The 19883-nt window shown below is 43.3% G+C and overlaps 1 protein-coding gene and 1 long non-coding RNA gene across 4 annotated transcripts; one reads left to right on the top strand and one right to left on the bottom strand.

The window, feature by feature from the left end:
- The first annotated feature begins 1155 nt into the window (after positions 1–1155).
- On the top strand, positions 1156–10609 carry LOC310704060. 2 transcript variants are annotated; one of them, XR_014524539.1, is made up of 3 exons: positions 1156–1852; positions 2349–3000; positions 10474–10609. It is a non-coding gene; the product is annotated as an uncharacterized lncRNA (long non-coding RNA). The 2 variants fall into 2 exon arrangements; XR_014524540.1 differs by having other exon boundaries at positions 2349–3005.
- A 102-nt stretch (positions 10610–10711) lies between these two features.
- On the bottom strand, positions 10712–19430 carry SULT6B1 (sulfotransferase family 6B member 1). Of its 2 annotated transcripts, XM_083496955.1 has the most exons (7): positions 18486–19430; positions 16727–16839; positions 16216–16305; positions 15574–15700; positions 14789–14883; positions 13733–13889; positions 10712–12473 (listed from the first exon to the last, which is right to left on the bottom strand). In XM_083496955.1, the coding sequence occupies exons 1-7, from the start codon at positions 18679–18681 to the stop codon at positions 12343–12345; spliced, it is 909 nt and encodes a 302-aa protein (XP_083353081.1). In that variant the 5' UTR covers positions 18682–19430; the 3' UTR covers positions 10712–12342. The 2 variants fall into 2 exon arrangements, with proteins under 2 accessions (XP_083353081.1, XP_083353082.1); XM_083496956.1 differs by lacking the exon at positions 16727–16839 and having other exon boundaries at positions 18486–18682.
- Positions 19431–19883: the final 453 nt, after the last annotated feature.

The raw sequence follows: 19883 nt of genomic DNA, 5'->3' as shown, positions 1-19883 counted from the left end.
ATTGACATCATGACAAGAAGGTGAGAAGGTGAACCTGCATAACTAGGGCTAGAGAGTCTGCTTATCACATTTTGTTTTTCTGCCTGGACACAGATGAGAGGGACTTTCTGGCCATAGCATTTCTTTTGGATAGGGATTGCCTGAGCGGTGCAGGAGACACTCTTAAATAAAAGACAGGAAAGAGTACGGGCTTTAAGATTTGGGGAGGTTCTGCTTCAAAAATTGCTTGACATTTCACTTTGTCTACTGAGTCACTGGCCTAGCAAGTGGACTAGCCTCCATTGAATATTTTGGTCCTTATTTTCTACTTGACCATTGACCTCAAAAACATGAGGACAATTTGAGAAGAAAAATTAGATGTGGAGGAAAAGAAGACTATGACTGAAGAAAGAAAAAAAGAAAGGACAAAATTGCCAAAGGGAGGAAAAATAGGGGTCGGCATTTGTGCCCCAGCTCCAGACCTGCCTGCTGATTTCAGCATTTGGTGGGCAGAGTGTGTGTGTGTGTGTGTGTGTGTGTGTGTGTGTGTGTGTGTGTTGGAAGACACTTTAGCTAAGAGTCCTTGCCAAATCCAATCCAAATAATCAGGCTTTCCCAACAGCACTCCGATGAATCAAATGTCTTTAAAATATTTACAATAAAACAGCATGAAGGAGGAACAGAAAGCTAGGAGGGGAAATTGCACAAGAAGAATCAGATAGAAACGAACCTCTTTCTTTGTGGAATGAGGCTGAGTAATTGCCAACTGACAGTCTATGTCCTCGTAGGCTTTTTCCTACGACTTAATTATACCTGCAGTGTAAAAGCAGGAGTAGCAGGCATGTTGATATTTTTCACTGTGCTACCTATGGAATGATTGGCCATTGTGGGCAGCATGAGTTGCCCTCCCAGGTGGTAAGTGGAATCTTTTCAAGACACTGCTGATCAAAAAAGCAGGTAGGCTGTCATTTTTCCCCCTGCACTTGGATTTCAAAAACTGTTTTCATCCTGCAAATAATTTACGCTGTACTCCTATATCAAGGAACCACCAAAATCAAGGGTGAGGAAACTGAGAGTCCCCATTCATCATTGGGCTGTAACTCTTCTCAAACCCAGCCAGCATAGCCAATGGTCAGGAAGGACTGCAGTACCTGTTTGAGTGAGCAAGTGGCAAGTGGAGTTGGGGGGGGCAGCAGTAGCAAGCCGCTGGAGAATAGAGTTTTATTGTGTGTTTTTTTACTTAACATATTTTTATCCCGCCTTTCTCCCAAGTTCTGATTTAAGACATCAATTATCAAATGCCGAATAATAAAAACAACTAGCTGAAAACAATAATTGAAATACAATGCAGCATATTTAAAACCAGCAATTAAAATTTTCCCTGACAGCAGAAGCCTGTTGCAGAAGCCTGTTTGAACCGGAAGGTCTTATCCTGCCAATGGAAACATAACAAAGTGGGAGCCAATCGAGCTCTCTTGGGAAGGAATTCCACACTGTTTGCACTGACTTTGTCTTCCCTACACTGAAAATGCTACCTCAGGTGTCCACATTTCACTGGATACCAGGATTAAACACCCATCTTCCCTTCTGTTCTGAACATGAGATGTGCAAAGAGCTGCCCTTTGTGAGAGAGCATGATGGTCGCTGATATAGGTGCCTGCCCACAACTTTTAGTGGTTCTCTCTCTTTCTGCTCCTTTCGATGTGGCAGCCATTTTGTGTTATGTCACACACCCCATGGCAGCCATTTTGTGACTGGTGCCCACAACACTTGCCCACATTCCCCCAAAAGGTTGCTGACCCCTGCCCTAAGCTAGCCTGCTCTCTCAGGTGAAGTGGAGGACAATGTGTGCCCCACCACCAGTGCTGACAAAGTATTCAACTGCTATTTGTGATTGTATACAAAGAAGGGAGCAGAGGCTCCATCTCCTTTGCCTGGGGCAGAAAAATATTTTGGTGCTAGCCCTGTATTGGCATGTTCACACACCTTAAAAAGTTGGAATGTTACAGAGCTAGTGAGTGGTTTTCCACAGAGTTCTGCTGAAATGCTGTTGCTTCAGCTGTCCAATGTCTGCACTGTCCTTTTCACTCAGTGTTTCCCAAGCTTTACTCTCCCTATGGATATAACAGGATCTAATTTAAATCTGCATATCGCAGAAATTAAACCTCTAATTAGACCAGGCGTGCCTCTGATTGCTTGAGCAGAAAAGCCAGATAATTCACAATTTTTGGAATTAAAAGAAAATTAATGAGTAGCAGACATGGTAAATAAGTACAAAGCAGCATGAGGAAGATTAAAAATGCTCTGGAGTGTCTGACGGCAAATGGGTAAATGCCTACTGTGTTAACAATATCATCTCTCCATTAAAGGCTAGAACCCAAATAATTGCATGCAAAGAAAAGATACTGAACAACTTCAGAAAGGTTTGGTTCAAGCTATGACCCAGCAGGTCCCCATAATCATATTAATAAGACTTCTACAGCATGAGGAAACAGGTAACAGGCTAGAAATAGCTGTGACTCACATTGTCAAGTTATATAAACTTCCTGAAGTCTTTATAAGGAGCATAAACAATGCCTTCAGAGCACCATATGGCATGCCATACCCTCGGCTGTTTACTGGGGTAAATCACTCTTCCTAGTTTTACTTGGAGGAGATGCCTTGTTAAATTTTTGTTACTGTGAATTGTTAGATTTACTATTCTTCAGGGGTTTAGGAATTTGTTTTCTCACCCAGCTCTATGCAAGTTAAGTCTCTGACTTGGGATGGGCAGGATGAGAGAAAGTGTGGCTCTAACTTACATAAATGCCAGTGTGTAGATGTGAACATGATGATGTTGATGATGATTACAGTTGATGGCGCTGTGATCTAAACCACTGAATCTCTTGGGTTTGCTGATCGGAAGGTCAACTGTTCGAATCCCCCGACGGGGTGAGCTCCCGTTGCTCTGTCCCAGTTCCTGTCAACCTAGCAGTCCGAAAGCACACCAGTGCAAGGAGATAAATGGGTACCACTGCAGCGGTAAGGTAAACGGCGTTTCCGTGTGCTCTTGTTTCCAACATTGTATCCCGTTGCGCCAGAAGCAGTTTAGTCATGCTGGCCACATGACCTGGAAAGCTGTCTGTGGACAAACACCAGCTGCCTCAGCTTGAAAAGTTAGAGGAGCGCTACAACCCCATAGTTGCCTTTGACTAGACTTAACCATTCAGGGGTCCTTTACCTTTTTTACCTTTTACTTGAACTCAGGGCCATCCAATGAAGCTGAATGTTGGGAGAGAACAGGTGAAAGTAAGCACTTCTTCACACAGCTAAACTAGTTCAACTGTGTGATTCCCTCCCACAAAATGTAGTGAAGGCCACCAACATGGGCAACTTTTAAAAGAACTAGACAAATTTATGGAGGGCATGGCTGTTAATGGCTACTAAGCATGATGGCTATGTTCTAGGAATCACAAGCCAGGAGAGTGATCTTGTGCTCAGCTCCTGCTTTTGGGATTGCCACAGGCATCTGGTCGGCCACTGTGAGAACAAAATGCTGGGCTTCATATGCCTTTTGCTCTGAACCATTTCTAGTCATGATGGGAATGCAGGCAGGCTTCCTCTATAGGTCGTATAGGCCTCATACTGGAAGAGATACAAGGTTTATCCGTACTCATCTTTTGCCCTGTTCTTTCCAGGCACAGGTCCACACTTAAAATTTCAATGTCTGTGTGTATGCTTCTTTCTCCCCCCCCCCCCCTGAGCTTTCTCCACAAAAGTGGAGAAAGTGCTCAAAAGTGGAGAAAGTGCTCAATCGGCGCAAACATCAATTTGGGTTTTTGTCAGGTTGCCATTTAGTCCAATTGAGCTTTAAAGAGTGGGATTTTGTGGGCAACACTCTACAGTAAAAAATGGGGGTGCTTGGACCTGGAGCTTTAAAGTATGGACCGTGTCTGGAAAGAACAGAGGAAAGGTCAGTGTGTATAAGCCCATAATCAGATATGCAGGAGTCTCAGTCAAACAGAGCTTCGTATTTAAACATGTGAACCTTAGTAACAACAATACAGCACTTTTCCTAAGAGCTCAAAATTCTCCAGTGGTTCCTTTCCATTTGTAGAAAGCCTTTTGATCCAGTGAAGGCTTCTGCTAATAGAAGGGGAAGATTCCCTGCAGGTTTCTGTGCTACTCAAAAATCTGCACTAGGGGTTTAGACAATCTTCCAGAACAGGGTGGAAGGTACACAAGTGGGCCGCAAGGGTGGAGAGGGAACTGGGAGGAAAATCAACCCGCTTTCATTATTGGGAGTCTCCACTAGATTCAAGACTCTTCTACAAATGGACAGAATCCCATTAGTGAAAGGGCACCATGCGATGAAACCCATACAGATGAGCTCTGTCATCCCATAGTTTATTTTTTATGTATTTCATAAAATTTATAATGCTGGATTGTAGGAAAATCCTTAAAGCAGTTTACAGAAAAGATAAAATTCTAACACTATCACTAGCTTGGTTCTTTGCACTCCCCCACCAAGGATCCCAATAAGAGGTTGAATGTGTGGTGAGAAGATAGCTTGCATTGGCTCTCAGTCCCTACCACAGCCCTGTAAAAATAAAATATTCATGCACCCTTATACTGATATGGAGCAAAGCTGAGGCTAAGTAAGGGACAGTAAGCTGCCAATGAAATGCATGGCTGATCTGTGGTTTAAGCCAGAGATTTATTCCAGTCCAGCCTGCAGAGAGTCACTTTGCATAAGAGGGCAGTGTGATTCACCAAAATGTTAAAAAATAACTCTGGGGAAAGTACAGCAGAAATATGCAGCTTTCAAAATAAGTGAGAGGCAGAGAGAGTTGTTTCTTGGGATGCATGTCCATTCTTGCTGCTTGTATTGGCTGCTTCTTAATATGCAGGTAGTGAATGACAATCATTTGAAATGTCAGGTTTTTCTTTCTCCTCCTTGCTATGTCACATTGGTTCCAGTGGTGTGTGTGTGTGTGTTTGTTTGTTTGTTTGTTTTTTGTTTTTTGTTTTTTGTTTGTGTAAGACAGAAGTAGATTGGGAAGGGCAAATTTAAAGCCATTCTCAGGTGGGTAGAGAAGCTCTGTAATTAGTAAGACAATTCAGTGTGATGTGAAGCAAAAGGGTAATTAGGACATAAAGAAACATACCTAAATTGAAATCTTCCTGTTGATCACCCAGAAATATCCTGACTCATGGAGCAGGAGGCACTCTCTGTGACTCAGAGAATGTCACTCAAGAACGCACCAAAAATATATTACTATGAAAATTACAATTAATTCCCACAAACACAATGTATTGTTCTGGAAGAAGAAACCTGAGTCAAGCTCACAGCAGCTTGTGAGATATTTGACATAGCATTAACCCCACAGAGCAAGAGGCATAATGAACTAAGGTAATATTTTACACAGAGTTAGGACCTGGCTAGACCAGTGGACTAGCATGTGTAAAGTTACCATATTTTTCGCCCTATAGGACGCACTTTTTCCCCTCCAAAAATGAAGGGGAAATGTGTGTGCGTCCTATGGGGCAAATGCAGGCTTTCGCTGAAGCCTGGAGAGCGAGAGGGGTCGGTGCGCACTGACCCCTCTCGCTCTCCAGGCTTCAGGAAGCTCTGCGCAACCCTCGGGAGACCGGCGCCACTTCGCGCCCGCCTCCCGAGGGTTGCGCAGAGCTGCCTGCAGTCCCGGGGCGAGCGCAGCTCTGCGCAGCCATCAGGAGCAGGGCGCGAAGTCGTGCCCGCTTCCCGACGGCTGCGCAAAGCTGCCTGCTCACCCCAGGACTGCAGGCAGCTCTGCGCAGCCATCAGGAGGCGGGCGCGACTTCGCAGAGCTTGCGCAGAGCTGCCTGCAGTCCCGGGGCGAGTGCAGCTCTGCGCAGCCATACGGAGCCGGGTGCGAAATCGCACCCGCCTCCCGATGGCTCCGCAGAGCTGCCTGCATTCCGAAGCCTGCGGAGACCGGCGCGACTTACCGCTGGCCTCCTTAGGCTTGCGGATAGCAGGCTGTTCTTGGGCCTGGGATTGGGGGAAGCTCGGGCTTCCCCTGCGCCTGGGGGAAAATATATTTTTTTCTTTATTTCCCCCCCCCCCCCAAAAAAAAACCTAGGTGCGTCCTATGGGGCGGTGCACCCTATGGGGCAAAAAATAAGGTTTGTTGGAGGGCATGGGGAAAGTGGTAGCTAAAATAACAGGGTGTTCCAGTGGGAGCTGGAGCCCGAAAGATAGTAGGTACTAGGCTGTGCTATGTCTGCCGAGGAAGAATGTGCATTTGCAGGTGTGGTTTGAATTCCAACCACATATGCAGGCAGACACGGCAGGTCTCACTGATAGCACCAATCAGCTGATTCATGGAGCCCTGATTAAAAACTAGTTAGTGCAGCCAATCCAAGTAGGATTTGCTGTCAGTGAGCCCTACTTGCAAAGAAGCAACCAGGAGCTCACTTTACGCACCCAAATGTGCCTTTGTGGCAACATTCTGTGACACACCTGATGCACCTGCTCACCTTGACTTTTGACCTTTGAGATGCATATTTTTAGGACCCACCTTATTTTTTGTAATTTTAACTTGTTTTTAATAATGTGTTCTATTTGTTGTAGTATAGGTCTTCTAAGAGCTTTAACTGTATAGTGGTACCTCGAGTTAAGAACTTAATTCATTCTGGAGATCCGTTCTTAATCTGAAACTGTTCTTAACCTGAGGTACCACTTTAGCTAATGGGACCTCCCACTGCCGCTGTGCCGCCGTCGTGCGATTTCTGTTCTCATCCTGAAGCAAAGTTCTTAACCCAAGGTATTATTTGTGGGTTAGCAGTGTCTGTAACCTGAAGCGTCTGTAACCTGAAGCGTCTGTAACCCGAGGTACCACTGTACACTGCAGAAACCAGAAACCTGCAAATGTGGCCCTATTTATTTATTTATTATTACATTTATATACCACCTTTATCTTCCAAGGATCTTGTCAGAGACCAGGCTGAGGAGTACTGCTCTGATGAGGAATGGTGGGAGCCTCCCCCTCCCCCGGCTCCTGATCTCCTGAAGCTGCCCAGGAGCAGTGGAGCAGTATAGATTTGGAACAGTGGCTTGCAGAGAGGCATAGTTCTGAAGACAAAAGTTGAGAAGAACTGGGGGGTGAACAGCCAGGTGAAGAAGAACTGGTAGGGTGAGAGCTAACAGACTGCCTCTTACTGGAAAGTGTCCAGCCTATCAGTCCAAGGTCACGTAGAGCAGATAAAGTGGCTACACAAAAAGCACGGTGGTTGCGAGATCAGGCGGAAGTGATGGGGTGATCAAGGGGGAAGTGGGTGGAAACCTTAATTGGGAGCACCTTCATTCCGAGAATGGATGCTTTGTTCTTTTGCTGTGATCATTAAAAACTCTTTAAATGGTAAGAGACTCTTTTCGCTTTATCCTGCTTATCTACGGCCAAAGTGGAGGAGGAAGCCAAGTACCCAAAGCCTGACAAATTTCTGTAGAAATGACAACTAGTAAGCATCCTTTCTGCAAGTCATCAAAACCACAGGTTTTTAACTTTATTTTGATATGCCAACCCTGCCTAAGCATGTCCAGAAGGTACCTTGAAAATGCATCCATATGTCTTCACCATCTGTACATAGAGCCAGGGTTTTTATTAGCTCAGACTGAGAAAGCAGTTCTGTAGGCGACAGAATTTGATAGGTCAAGAAAAGAAGTGAAGATAAAGTCTGCCAGTCTGATCAGTTATGGGTGAAGCCAAAGACTCTGGAGCTTACTGAATCCAGGTTACCAGTCAGAAGACGATTTTAAGGTAAAATATCAGTAAAATATTGGCTAGTTGGCAACTCTGAATTGATCCGTGCAGGCATAGGTCAATGGGGATTTACAGATCCATTTCGAATTGCAAACTACACTTTGAATATTTCTGTTCTCAACCACAGTGAAACGTTCCACGTTCAAAAGCATAACACTTTTCATGAAGTAGTTCCTGGTGCGTAAAAAGAATGGTGTATCTGCATGGATGTGCCAACACTGACATTACTTAATATTTGCAGACCCCCATTGCCTAAAAATTACCAGTTGCAGTGCTTAACAGTAATTATGTTCATCACTTGGAAAATGGCCCCCATAAGTTAAACATTCTCTCTAAGCGCTTTGATGACGAGCTCAAATATTGGGTACCTGCTGTAATATGCCCCTTTCTTAAGCGTACTTATTCCCTCCCCTTCCCAAATGCAGATCCTGAGACTATTAGCAGCCATAAATAATTGCAAAGTAATTTAATTTTAGTGCTCCAAAATAGACTGCCACAGCTATGCTACAATAAAGGTAGAATTGAATAAAGGTGGGATTGAAATCATAGAGTTATTTGCATCATAAATTCATTGCAAGGTGCTGGTGTTCTCGCCAAAGCACCATCATTAAAGGGAACACAATGGCAGATAATTGCCCCAGTCGTATAATAGGTACAACTGTATTTCAAGGCCCCCCTTCATTATATATCCATTTGGCTTCTGTTCTAATTGCCAAGCTGCCCTCGGAATTTATTTGATGTCATCTGCACCTTGTACTTTAATGTTCCTGCTATTGTAATCTAACATTAATTATATTTCCCATTAAAATATTGGAAAATGCTGCCATTTGAACCGTGTACATTTTGTAAATGAGAAAATGGATCTCAGCCACTCTGCCTGCTTTGATTCCATTTCACTTTATTAGCAGCCTGCATCATAATTCTCCTCGACTCTGAGCTCATGGAGGTAACCATCTTTCTTAGAGGGAGGATTTACTGTGAGTCCCCTTCTTCAGAAACAACATCCCATTTGTCTACAGCCAAATATATTGTTTATCTATTTCCCTGCTCCTTTGTTGTCATCGTAAAGATTAAATCTAAAATTCAAGCTTAAACAGAAATCCGTTTGCTGACATTGGACACAACCTGCAAGGAATTTATCTCTGCGGTGTTTTTAAACTTCACAAACTTTCTTCCCATGGGTAAAGAATTTAGTCTGCAATGTCAGCTTTTAGTGGGACTTTGAAGGCTTTTGCTGCAATCCTAACCCCAATGGCCCCAATGACCTGTGAGTATGCCCCACTGAACTGAACAAGACTTACCTCTGGATAGGGCTGAGCTGTAAATGTCGAATCCATAGCGATATGAGCACTACATTGTTGCACGACAAATGGTGTGAGATTCCAAGTGTTATAGGAATTCTAAGGTCAAGGCAAACACATACATAAGTATATAAACCACGTGTCTGAAATAGTACAGGAGAACAATCCTGAAACCATTTTGACTCTCCCAAATTGACCTCAAATATTTCTCTGCAAGGAGGAAGGAGATGGGAAAAGCTTTCCAATTGTCTTTGGACTGTAGGGGCTTACACCTCCCTGTAAATACAGTCTGGCAAGTATCTGTTAAGCTGAGCACACTATCAATATGCATAAGAGATTCAGGAACTAAGTATTTACCATCTCAAAGAAAAGGCCAGGCTACCCAGAAAAGACAATCAGATAAGGCATTACAGTGGCACCTCGGTTTAAGAACTTAATTCGTTCTGGACGTCCGTTCTTAACCTGAAACTGTTCTTAACCTGAGGTACCACTTTTCTAATGGGGCCTCCTGCTGCCGCTGTGCCGCCACCACACGATTTCTGTTCTCATCCTGAAGCAAAGTTCTTAACCTGAGGTACTATTTCTGGGTTAGAGGAGTCTGTAACCTGAAGCATATGTAACCTGAAGCGTATGTAACCCGAGGTACCGCTGTATCAGGTATCCTGGCAGACAGGAGAGAAGCAACAGACTCAAATTTCTGCTGGGGACCACCTCTTTCTGTGATATATGTTTGATGTTTTGGGGGTGGTCTTGAGCTACAGGGTAGGCAATTTCAAAAGTCTATTGGTGGAGCTTGCATTGGTGGAGCTTGCACACCAATGTTCTGGGTTCCTCTCCTCCCTCCCTGCGTGGGGTGAGTGGGGGACCCTGTTGCAACAGTCTAATAAAGATCATGCTTACTAGCTGCTTTGCTTCTCAATATTCTCTGGTTGGCCCCTGTTGTTTTCTCCTGCCGATAGATAGCCTACATAAGGACTCTATACGGGCTCTTGGGTACCCCATAAGGGGGAAAGGAGCAGTTTTTTCTTATAACACAGGGATTCCCAGCACTTAGCCAGGGTTGTGTTTTTCTTTGGGAAGATCAAGGCACAATAGAGGCTAGTGTCTTTAAGAAATATGGTGTATTGACACATATTTCCACCTGGAAGTCTGCAGTGGAAGGGACACAGTAGGAATGAGCAAAAGGCAGATTAGGATCTACTGTTCAACTTCCGTGTGACTTGCAGTAATCAGGAAAATCAGGAAGCGTTTATAACTTCAATCTGTTCAGCCATAGCAACAGTTATGTCCTGGCTAGTGGCATAAAGGAAGCTTGGGTGGGGAGAGAAGCCAGGAGTGGATTTTCCTAGGTTTAGCATGATGCTCAGAGTTACGGTACCCATTTTTTTATTTTTATTTTTTTATTTCAGGCATATGCTGGCCCACTGAGCCACTGTGCAAGATCCAGTTGGTGGATCTTGGGGATCTAGTAAGAAAAAGACCAAAGTGGATTCCACAAGCCAGAAGACTGCTCACTGTTGTCTTAATAGGTGTGATCATATTAGAGATTTCAGCCTTGGCACAGATTGAAAAAGAATGGGGAAATTCCTTTGGATCTCTATAGAGTGCTTTTGCAACATGCCAGCAAATGAATGTAACACAGCAGTAACAAACAAGAGTTTATTAATGAAGTTCATAGTCGAAGGAAATAAATGTCAGCAGGAGGGGGAGGGGGAAGAATCATCTTGATGTAATGAGTAAATTTCAAATTATTTCATCAGTGTTGGAATAATTTCGACATCTGCTTCTGCTAATGTGCTCTGTCTGGAAACCTAATGCAACATGCTGCTTTGCTATGAAAAGGGGCTTAAAGCCATTATAAAGATCACTTCCTTAAAGATTTTAATGGAGTTCAATGATCCTTTTGTTATGGGGTTTGTTATGTGAATCCAGATTGACTTATCAAAAATATAATTTCCCCAAATTAGAAAACATAAAACTGAGGGCCGTATCCAACCCTGCAGCTCTGCTAACACAAGGGACTTCTGTGAGTGCAGTGCAACTTCTTCTTCCTCCCCTGTTCCCTCCAGTTCCCCTCACACCCTCAAAATAAGTTGGGGAATCCCCCAGAGCAGATTTTGGGGTGCATGGAGGGAGGAAAGTCCCATTGTGCCAGCAGAACCCCACTGACACAGCACTGGAGATAATCTAGTCTTCAATGGCCTTCTCATCCTTAAAATTAGTTTGGAGCAGGGCCTCAGCCATCTGGAATTCTGTTCAAGTTATTACATCGCAGAGTAACATGGCATGAAGCTTTTTCCATCACTACATCCACACGCTGGGAAAAGCTTCACTTGCTGAATTTCTCTCAGCTGTTGAAGTCACAGGAGTCCGCTACCTTGCCACAAACAACTTAGAAAGCCTAAATAAGTGGAACAAGAAACATATGCGTGCCTGATCCCAAATAGCACTGCTCAGCACCTCCTATTCAAACTATGAAGAGTGCAAAGTCCCACTTTCTTTAGAGGCTACAGCAATGTGTTTCAACATATCATTGTGATGCCCCAAGGTGTAAAGGGAGGGATATTATTATTATTATTATTATTATTATTATTATTATTATTATTAGCCTTGTGTAGGATTTCCCACAGACAACTTAGTGTCCCAGCAGTCTGTTTGAAGCAGGGATGAGGAAGTTGGGGCCATCCAGATGTAGCTGGACTCCATCAGCTCCAAGCAGCATGAGCATGGCCAAGGATGATGGGAACTGTAGTTTAACACCATCTGGAGTTCCTCATGCCTGCTTTAAGAGTTCTGGGGAACAGTAAAAGATCCAGATGCAGTACCGATCGCCCCACGCCTCCATAGTTCCATGTGTCCATTGTCCACCTCTGCCTTCAGCTACAAATGCAGGTGGGTAAAAGAAACCTGCGCAGCAATGGCACTAGACACACAATCACTGCATCTTTTGCTGCTCCTTCAGAGCTTTGAAAGAGACTGACAAGTTCCCCAGGTTGGCACCTGGCAATCGCATGTCCGTGTCACCTTCCCCTACTTCTTAGAAACATAATAGTAGCAGCTTGCTGATACGGTTTGGGAGAAATAGGTCGCCCTGTGTTCTATTAAGCAGCATGAAAATATCCAGCTTAATTAAAATGTATCTTAGAAGTTCGACACTAGAGTGTGACAATATCTAAAATTTGCCTCAAAGGATTGTGTGCTCTGCTTGTAGCTTTTCTTGAATATATGATAGCAAACAAAACTGTCATGAGAACGAAGCACTTCATAAGAAGCTCTTTTCAGGTTTTGCAGTACACATCGTACTTCAGTTTTGCTCCCAGCTTGGTTCCTTCTAAACACTCCTTGAATTTAGCATCCACTTTCTGGCTCTGAGCTTCATCAAAAGTGTTCTTCCAGTCACCAACCACACCTGGAATGAAAGGAAAATGGAGGGAGGGAAAGAGACATTTAATAGACATCATATAAACTTTGCTAGACAAAAATATGAAGATCATCCAGTAAAAATCTTTAGGTTTTGTTATTGTAACCGGGAACAAAATGGTACAATTTTTTTCCTCAGGTTGGCCAGTAGGAAGGCCTCTGAATACAGCCACAAAAGCTATGGCCCTCCTGTGTCAAATTTGTCAGTCTTCTCTGCAGTGCTTCTTGTTCTGTAAGACCATCACGTTCATTTATTGAATCTCTTTTTAGATGCATGTAGCTTACTATATAGGGACGCGGGTGGTGCTGTGGGTTAAACCACAGAGCCTAGGGCTTGCTGATCAGAAGGTCGGCAGTTCAAATCCCCATGACGAGGTGAGCTCCCGTTGTTTGGTCCCAGCTCCGCCCACCTAGCAGTTTGAATGCACGCCAGTGCAAGTAGATAAATAGGTACCGCTCCGGCGGGAAGGTAAACTGTGTTTCCGTGTGCTGCTCTGGTTCACCAGAAGCGGCTTAGTCATGCTGGCCACATGACCCGGAAGCTGTACGCTGGCTCCCTCAGCCAATAAAGCAAGATGAGCGCCGCAACCCCAGAGTCGGTCACGACTTGACCTAATGGTCAGGGGTCCCTTTACCTTTACCTTAGCTTACTATATACTAATACAGTGGGAAAGGGCCCTAGCTCAGTGGTAGATGACATGGTGTCCCTTTTGGGAGGCAGGGTGGTGTATAAAAACAACAAAAAACATTTTCCATGTAGGAAGTCTCAGGTTCAGTCTCTGGTATCTCCAGGAAAGGCCCCTGGTCTTGACCTCAGGAAAGCCTCTGCCAGTCAGTAATGACTAGAGACAGCCAACATGGTGTTCTCTCAGTGCTGTTGGACTACAACTTCTGTCATCACCAACTACTGGCTATGGTTGATGGATGCTGCAATCCTATGTGCACTTATTTGAGGGTAGGCTCCATTGAAATACTCATTGTTCTGAGTATAGATTAGGGATAGCTAATGGAATGCCCTCCTAATACTGTTGGACTACAGCTCCTATCAGCCCAAGCTGGCATGGTCAGTGATCAAGAAATTATATATACTGTGGCTCAAAACACCTAGAGAGCACAGCATTGGCTTTCCCCAGATATATATCCATAGGACTGCATGGTTAATCAATTAAAACATGGAAGACACTTATGACTACTCATAAGAGACTGCTCTAAAGCAAGCTATAGCAAAATTAGAAGTTTATCACCAACCTTTCCGGAAGATCAGTGGGCCAACCGCTCCATGTGTCTCCTGTGATTTGTCCCTCACTGCTTGGAACGCAGTCCTGTTTGCAATAGCCTGAATTTGCTCTGCAGTAGCAGTAAAGCCAAAGAATTCAGCTATTTGCTTCACTCCAGCAACCAGGTCCTGAAAGCAATGTAGTGAGAAGATCAATACTGAAAGTTCTTTCTCCCATGGTAAGCTACACCAGAACAATATGGGATTCAGAATACATTGCCAGTATTCAAGCACAGTTATGGTTGCTTTGGGGTAATCTTGGTGATGCCACCAAACAGAAAGGTCCACACTAGCCATATAATGCTGCAGGTAGATGAAAACTACAGGAGGCAAATGGGTACTGGATGTTCAACTCTCTCCCTATGGCAAGCATCCAGAGTATGAGACTACCTTACTGCAATCAGTGTTCTTGCCACGAATATGAATGCTGGGGAACAAACCCTTAATGAAATGGATGTCACAACTGAGGCACATCCAAAAGGAAGTACGCCAACCCCCTATAACAGAGTTTGCTCTTCCTGCTTTCTTTGGAAAGCCATACTTTCCATTAGTATGGTTAGACATACTCATCTCTCAGCTTGGTAAACAGGTTTTGGCTGCTACTGTGTTGCCAGCGATTCCTTGACTATTCAAATGAGTTACAGAAACAAGCCAGGAATTCCACTGTTGATGACATTAAGGGCCAGCATTGGCAGCATTGGCTCATGTTCTTCTTCAGATGCCAAATCAAGGATGGAAGCAAGGATCACTGTCCTCTAGCTCCAAGTGCCTATAGGTTATGGGCATGGGGTGGGGTTATTCACTGGGACACTCTGCTCCTCAGATAAACAGAGACTCTCTGTCCTTTGTTATCACTTCAAATATTCCAGGCTCTTCCCTCACATTCAGAAAAAGTTTAGGAGCTGAAACATGGATGAGCCCGCCCTCAAACAATGATCCTGATCTAGTTATATCTTGCAAAGCCTATGCAAGTTGGGATAACGTCTTATTTTTAGACTACCCTTGCTGGTAGTTATGAATATGCTCACCTCTTTTAATTGCTCATATGTTAGAACCAGAACATTTTCATCATCTATATGTTTGTTCCACACGACTGCATGGTCAAAATAGCTTCCCCAGGCAACTGCAGGTCAGACCAAGACAACTCATCAGAAGTATTTTATTACTAGTAGAAACTGTTAAAACTTTAACAGTAGGCTATTTTTAAAACATTGCATAGTGTTCACACAATATCTCTTTATACCCACAGGGATAACGTACAATCACAAGAAAAGAGAGATTTATTCTTAATCAACAAAAGTCTTTCAAATTTTGTCTCTGATAATATGGGGCCAGCTATTGGGGGAAAAACATTCATGCACATCCTCAGTTGGGCTTCGGCTATATATAGACAACAGGATGTTGAAGGTGACATGAACGACTGTGATGCAAACACTCATCCAATATTCATGTACAGCAAATAGTTTTTTATGGTTTTATACTCCTGTTTGATTGGGAGTGACACTGAGACAAAAGGAATGTGAGTGTACACCAAGGACAATAATGCCTCTATCATTATTCCACCTCTCTCAACAACTATCATCAGTTTTCAGCCCATGTTCACCAGTCAAGGCACACAGATGCTTCCCTTTCCAGATTGTATCTCCATTGCTAAAAAGCCATTCAAACTGCAAACCACAGTTATCGTGGGCAAAACCCAAGTCTTCCCCTGCTAGCACTAGTATCAGCAAAATTGGTAGAGCTTGAATATAGTTCACATGTTTTCACAAGAGGTTTAATTTCCCAAATCCATTCAAAAGTATTAATAGAGTACCTTGCCCATTCATAAAAAGTGAAAAAAATTCCTCCCAGGAGTTATAACTGGGAATGCTTGGAGCATTGTTGTGAAAATGGAAAAATGATGCAGCCGTATCTTTAGGATTACGAAATAGCAGCAGTACCTGAGGTGAGAAAACAGGACATAAATTTTAACTCCTCCTGTCATTAACAAAAACAATGCCACTTTGGGCTACCTAAACTACAACTAGAAGTAAGCTATTCTTTTGTAAGAGAAGGGAAGGCTGAAATAATGGCCAGAAAGAACTATGTCATGAGTCCTTTCAAAAAGCACATTCTCAGGCACTCCAGTCTCTCTGGTTTCACATCCCCTGAAGGTTGGAGCATGAGCCCATTGTGATACATTATGTTTCTAGAAACATCTGGTATTATAAAAACTCATGACTGCCCCATGCACTTTACAACATGTTTCCCCCTCTTTATTTGTGGCTGACGAAAGGAGTGGCCCAATGCTTCCTTCCTACTAAACCTCTTGTCTTGTATTGTTACCAATATCCAGCACCAGAAACATCTTACAGTGCCCACAAGGCTCCCACGAACTGTTGACTGCTTTACAGTTGTGAGTCACTTCTGCAAATGTTTCCTGACAAATTAAAGAAGCTGATCTTATACCACTTACCTTGGCTTTATTTTTGAAGATGGACTTGGGAAGAAGGTTGTAGTGGAGGTGTGTAGCTACAATCCTTGGAGATGGGAACTGTTTCATCCTCTTTTTTTAAAAAAAAAGGAACAGAAAAGTAGCATCAAATGGATGACTCAGACATACATGAAAATGATCGGCTATGTTGACACATATTAATCAAAAGGCAGTTGGAATAACTGGGATTCCCAGGATAAACCAGCAGAACTTACATCTCACTATTGGCTGAGCACAACAGCCATGTTCCGTGGTGCCCCAGGTTCTTCACCACCGCTACCATGCTTCTTCGTTATCTCAGAATGACAACAAAATCAGGATCACTACTGAGCACTTGGTGAACTGCCAGACATGGCTGATGGATTACTCCTGGCTTGGTGGGTCACCAGTTGGGCAGGTTTGCCCGTGTTCCCTTACTTCCTTTCAGTGTGAGTAACGCATGTGTGTGAGTGAAGTGTCTGATTTTGGAGGCTAGGCTTTGTGTCTTACTAACCTGATACCTTTCTGGATCCCCACACTCAATGAAAGGTAGCTCTGTGTTCTCATGCTTGGTTTTCAAAGTGGTAGCGATCAGATCATTCACAATCAGAATGAGCCAATTAATACCTGGAACAAACAAATAAGTGGAATGCTTGTAATCCTTATGGTGGACTTTAAGGCATTTCACCATCCCAAGTTGATGGTTCCCCAGCCCTGGCACACCAACTTAACTTTTACACATTGTAGAGAAGTACCATCATAAGATGGAAGAGTTGACATTTCAGAATTGATGGGTGGCTATATTCCCAGAATGCTGTCTGGAGATTCAAAAGAAGTGCTGTCTGCCTTCTGAGGAAAGCCAGCCCTTTAATTCCAAGTGACAAGAAGACAAGTGACAATACATGCCCAGAGGTGCTTTCTTAAGAAAGAAATTCATGCCTTTTTTCTTTCAGGAAGGCACATGGCCATATATCTGAGAGAATATAGCAGGAGTAGCAAATGTGGTGCCCTTCAGAGGTTGCTGGACTACAACTCCCGCCACCCCTGACTATTGGCTATGCTGACTGAGCCTGAGGGGAGCAGGGATCCAGTTACACCTGGAGGGAGCCATGGTCGCTACCCCTGCCTATAGGCTCAAGACCAACTTTATAACCATGATTGTGCTTGGTCAAGGTCTCACAAATAAATCATTCTGCAGTATTGTTTTAAGCTAGTTATAATGACAGGTTGAAACTATTTTCCAATCAATAAATATTCAAATAGAAGTGTTCAGTTTTAATAACAATTTTTAACATTACAGTAAACTGGTTTGGGCTTTTACTCTACTACATGTTCATTTTTAAAAATATATCTTCTTTGTAATACAGCCACTAAAATATTGAATAATCTACTATCCCTCCCAAAAAACACCACCACCAACTCTTGAGTTTTGCTTCACACTTGTGAAAACCATGCTCTCCTCCGGTACTTCCTGGTAGCCATCATTTGCTGTGGCATCCAAACCTGGTCAAACTATGGTGGAATCTACACACACATTTAAAAAAAACCTTCTGAAAATGTACTTTTAAAGCGTTTTTCAAAATACATTGAATTTTCCATAAGACTCACCATTGCTATCTAGTGTCACATTGTATCTTGCACTTAAAACACACTTAAAACGTTTTATTTGAAGCTGTATAGCTGAGTCCTATGATTACTGCAAACCACAGTCAGCCTCCAGTTCTGATTTGGAGACAAACTATGGTTTGTGATAACCATTCAGACAAAGAAAGAAAGAAAGGTTACTATGAGCAACAAAGTGGGAGAGGAGGAGGAAATCCGTGTGAACAAAAGGAAGGAGGAGAAAAGGGAGGAAAGAACGCACAAATCCAAGACACATGGTTTGGTTGTGACATCTACACAAGAACATTGCCTCTCTGGCTTTGTCCACTCCAAACTCAGTTTGATAGTGCCTTTAAAAATGCAAAGCATTTTTATTGAAATGCCTTAAGGCTTTAAGTGCATTTTCAATGGTTTGCACAAGTAGCAATAATGGAAGAGCAGGTGGTCTAGTTTTCAACAGGTTTCAGATGTATTGAAAATAATAAGCTTATTGGTGTGACCCGCTCTGTAAACCAGTTAAAGGCAACTTCTGTGCTAGTGCACACTACCCTCAGCAATGCTAGTTAATAGCTTTCCTTATACAGTACTAAAAAAAAACCACCCATCAGTCCTGCTGCATTGCTCATGACATCATTGCTGTATGTAGAAAAATAATGGAAGGTTGTATTCACCACATTTGGGATAAGACACCAACACCACATCATCTTTTCTGGCTTCAAAGTTCTCCAGAGCTTGGAATGTTTCTGCACTGCAGACAGAAGACGGGTAGAGGATTCCCTGGTAGGTAAAGAGAAGCTCATGGATGCTAAGGCCTTTGGACTTTTCCAGAGCTTTCTCTATTTCCTCGGCAAAAGTTTTCTCAGTCATCTTTGCCTTCTTCGTTGTGAGCTACTGCTGGGTTGCTAGGACAGCAAAGGCCTTTAAAGAAGGCATTTTGAGGGCGGAGTAAACCTTATTTAGCTTTGGGCTTATCCTTTTGTGTTTTCTGCATTTTATGAGCAAGCCAACCATATCAGATCAGCTTCCTTGAGTCTATTCTGTTGAAATGAAAACCAACCCACTTGTCCCACCTTAGGTACTGGAAATACTTTTCACCCTTTCAGATAATCCCTGCTGAAAGCAAAGAGCATGGGCATCTCTACAAAGTAAAAGACATGCAAAAACTAATTCAACAGGTACTACCGGACAATGTATTAAATTCAGAGTTACATAATAGTGCCAGGAGTCAAGTTTCTCACACCATGGTCACTAGGATGCCCATGTGTTCACACAAAGGCAGTCGTCTATTTCAAGGGCTATCCAGTTAAGAGAGAATGGGGGCCTTTCTGGGTCATGTGGCCAGCATGACTAAACCACTTCTGGCACAAGAGAACATTGTGACAAGTGCCAGAGCGCCGTGTGTGTGTGTGTGTGTGTGTATAAATCTTTTTTGGTGGTAATTTCGCTTTTAGAACATAGTAAGCTGCTTTAGACCAAGTCATAACATTGGCCCATTTATCTCAATATCTTCCTAGCTGACTGACCTTTCCTAGCTCTCCCAGAAGATATCAGGGATGGAAACTGGGACTTTCTGCCTGCAAATCAAGGGCTCAACAGAGCAGAGGGAGGATCAGGGCCTTTGACGGTTCCCTCACAGCGAGAAGCCAAGTTACAGGGAACCAGGCAGAGGGCCTTCTTGGTAGTGGCGCCCGCCCTGTGGAATGCCCTCCCACCAGATGTCAAAGAGAACAACAACTACCAAGCTTTTAGAAGACATCTGAAGGCAGCCCTGTTTATGGAAGCTTTTAATGTTTGATGCATTTCTGTATTTTAATATTTTGTTGGAAGCCGCCCAGAGTGGCTAGGGAAGCCCAGCCAGGTGGGCGGCATTATTATTGTTGATGTTGTTGTTATTATTATTATTATTATTACTCTCAATTTTACCTTCCAATACTATAGCGCAAACATTCTCTCTAGCTGTTACATAATGCTTTAACTCTTTAACTGTGCAATGTCCCATGCAATTATTTTCTGATGGTTCGTTGGTTCCACCTCATGGTACTTCTCTATTATATCCATTCTACTTGTTG

The sequence above is a fragment of the Podarcis liolepis genome, assembly GCF_965112155.1.
Source record: "Podarcis liolepis genome assembly, chromosome: 3".
Lineage (NCBI taxonomy): Eukaryota > Metazoa > Chordata > Lepidosauria > Squamata > Lacertidae > Podarcis > Podarcis liolepis.
Note: the sequence above shows the minus strand (reverse complement) of the source record. Positions and strands in the feature narration are given on the sequence as shown.

Coding starts and splice junctions, on each gene's coding strand:
- SULT6B1 (XM_083496955.1), bottom strand. CDS start 18,681: ATGACTGAGAAAACTTTTGCCGAGGAAATAGAGAAAGCTCTGGAAAAG. Junction 16,306..16,726: donor GGGATCCAGAAAGGTATCAG/GTTAGTAAGACA, acceptor TTTTAAAAAAAG/AGGATGAAACAGTTCCCATC. Junction 14,884..15,573: donor ACTTTTTATGAATGGGCAAG/GTACTCTATTAA, acceptor TCTGACCTGCAG/TTGCCTGGGGAAGCTATTTT.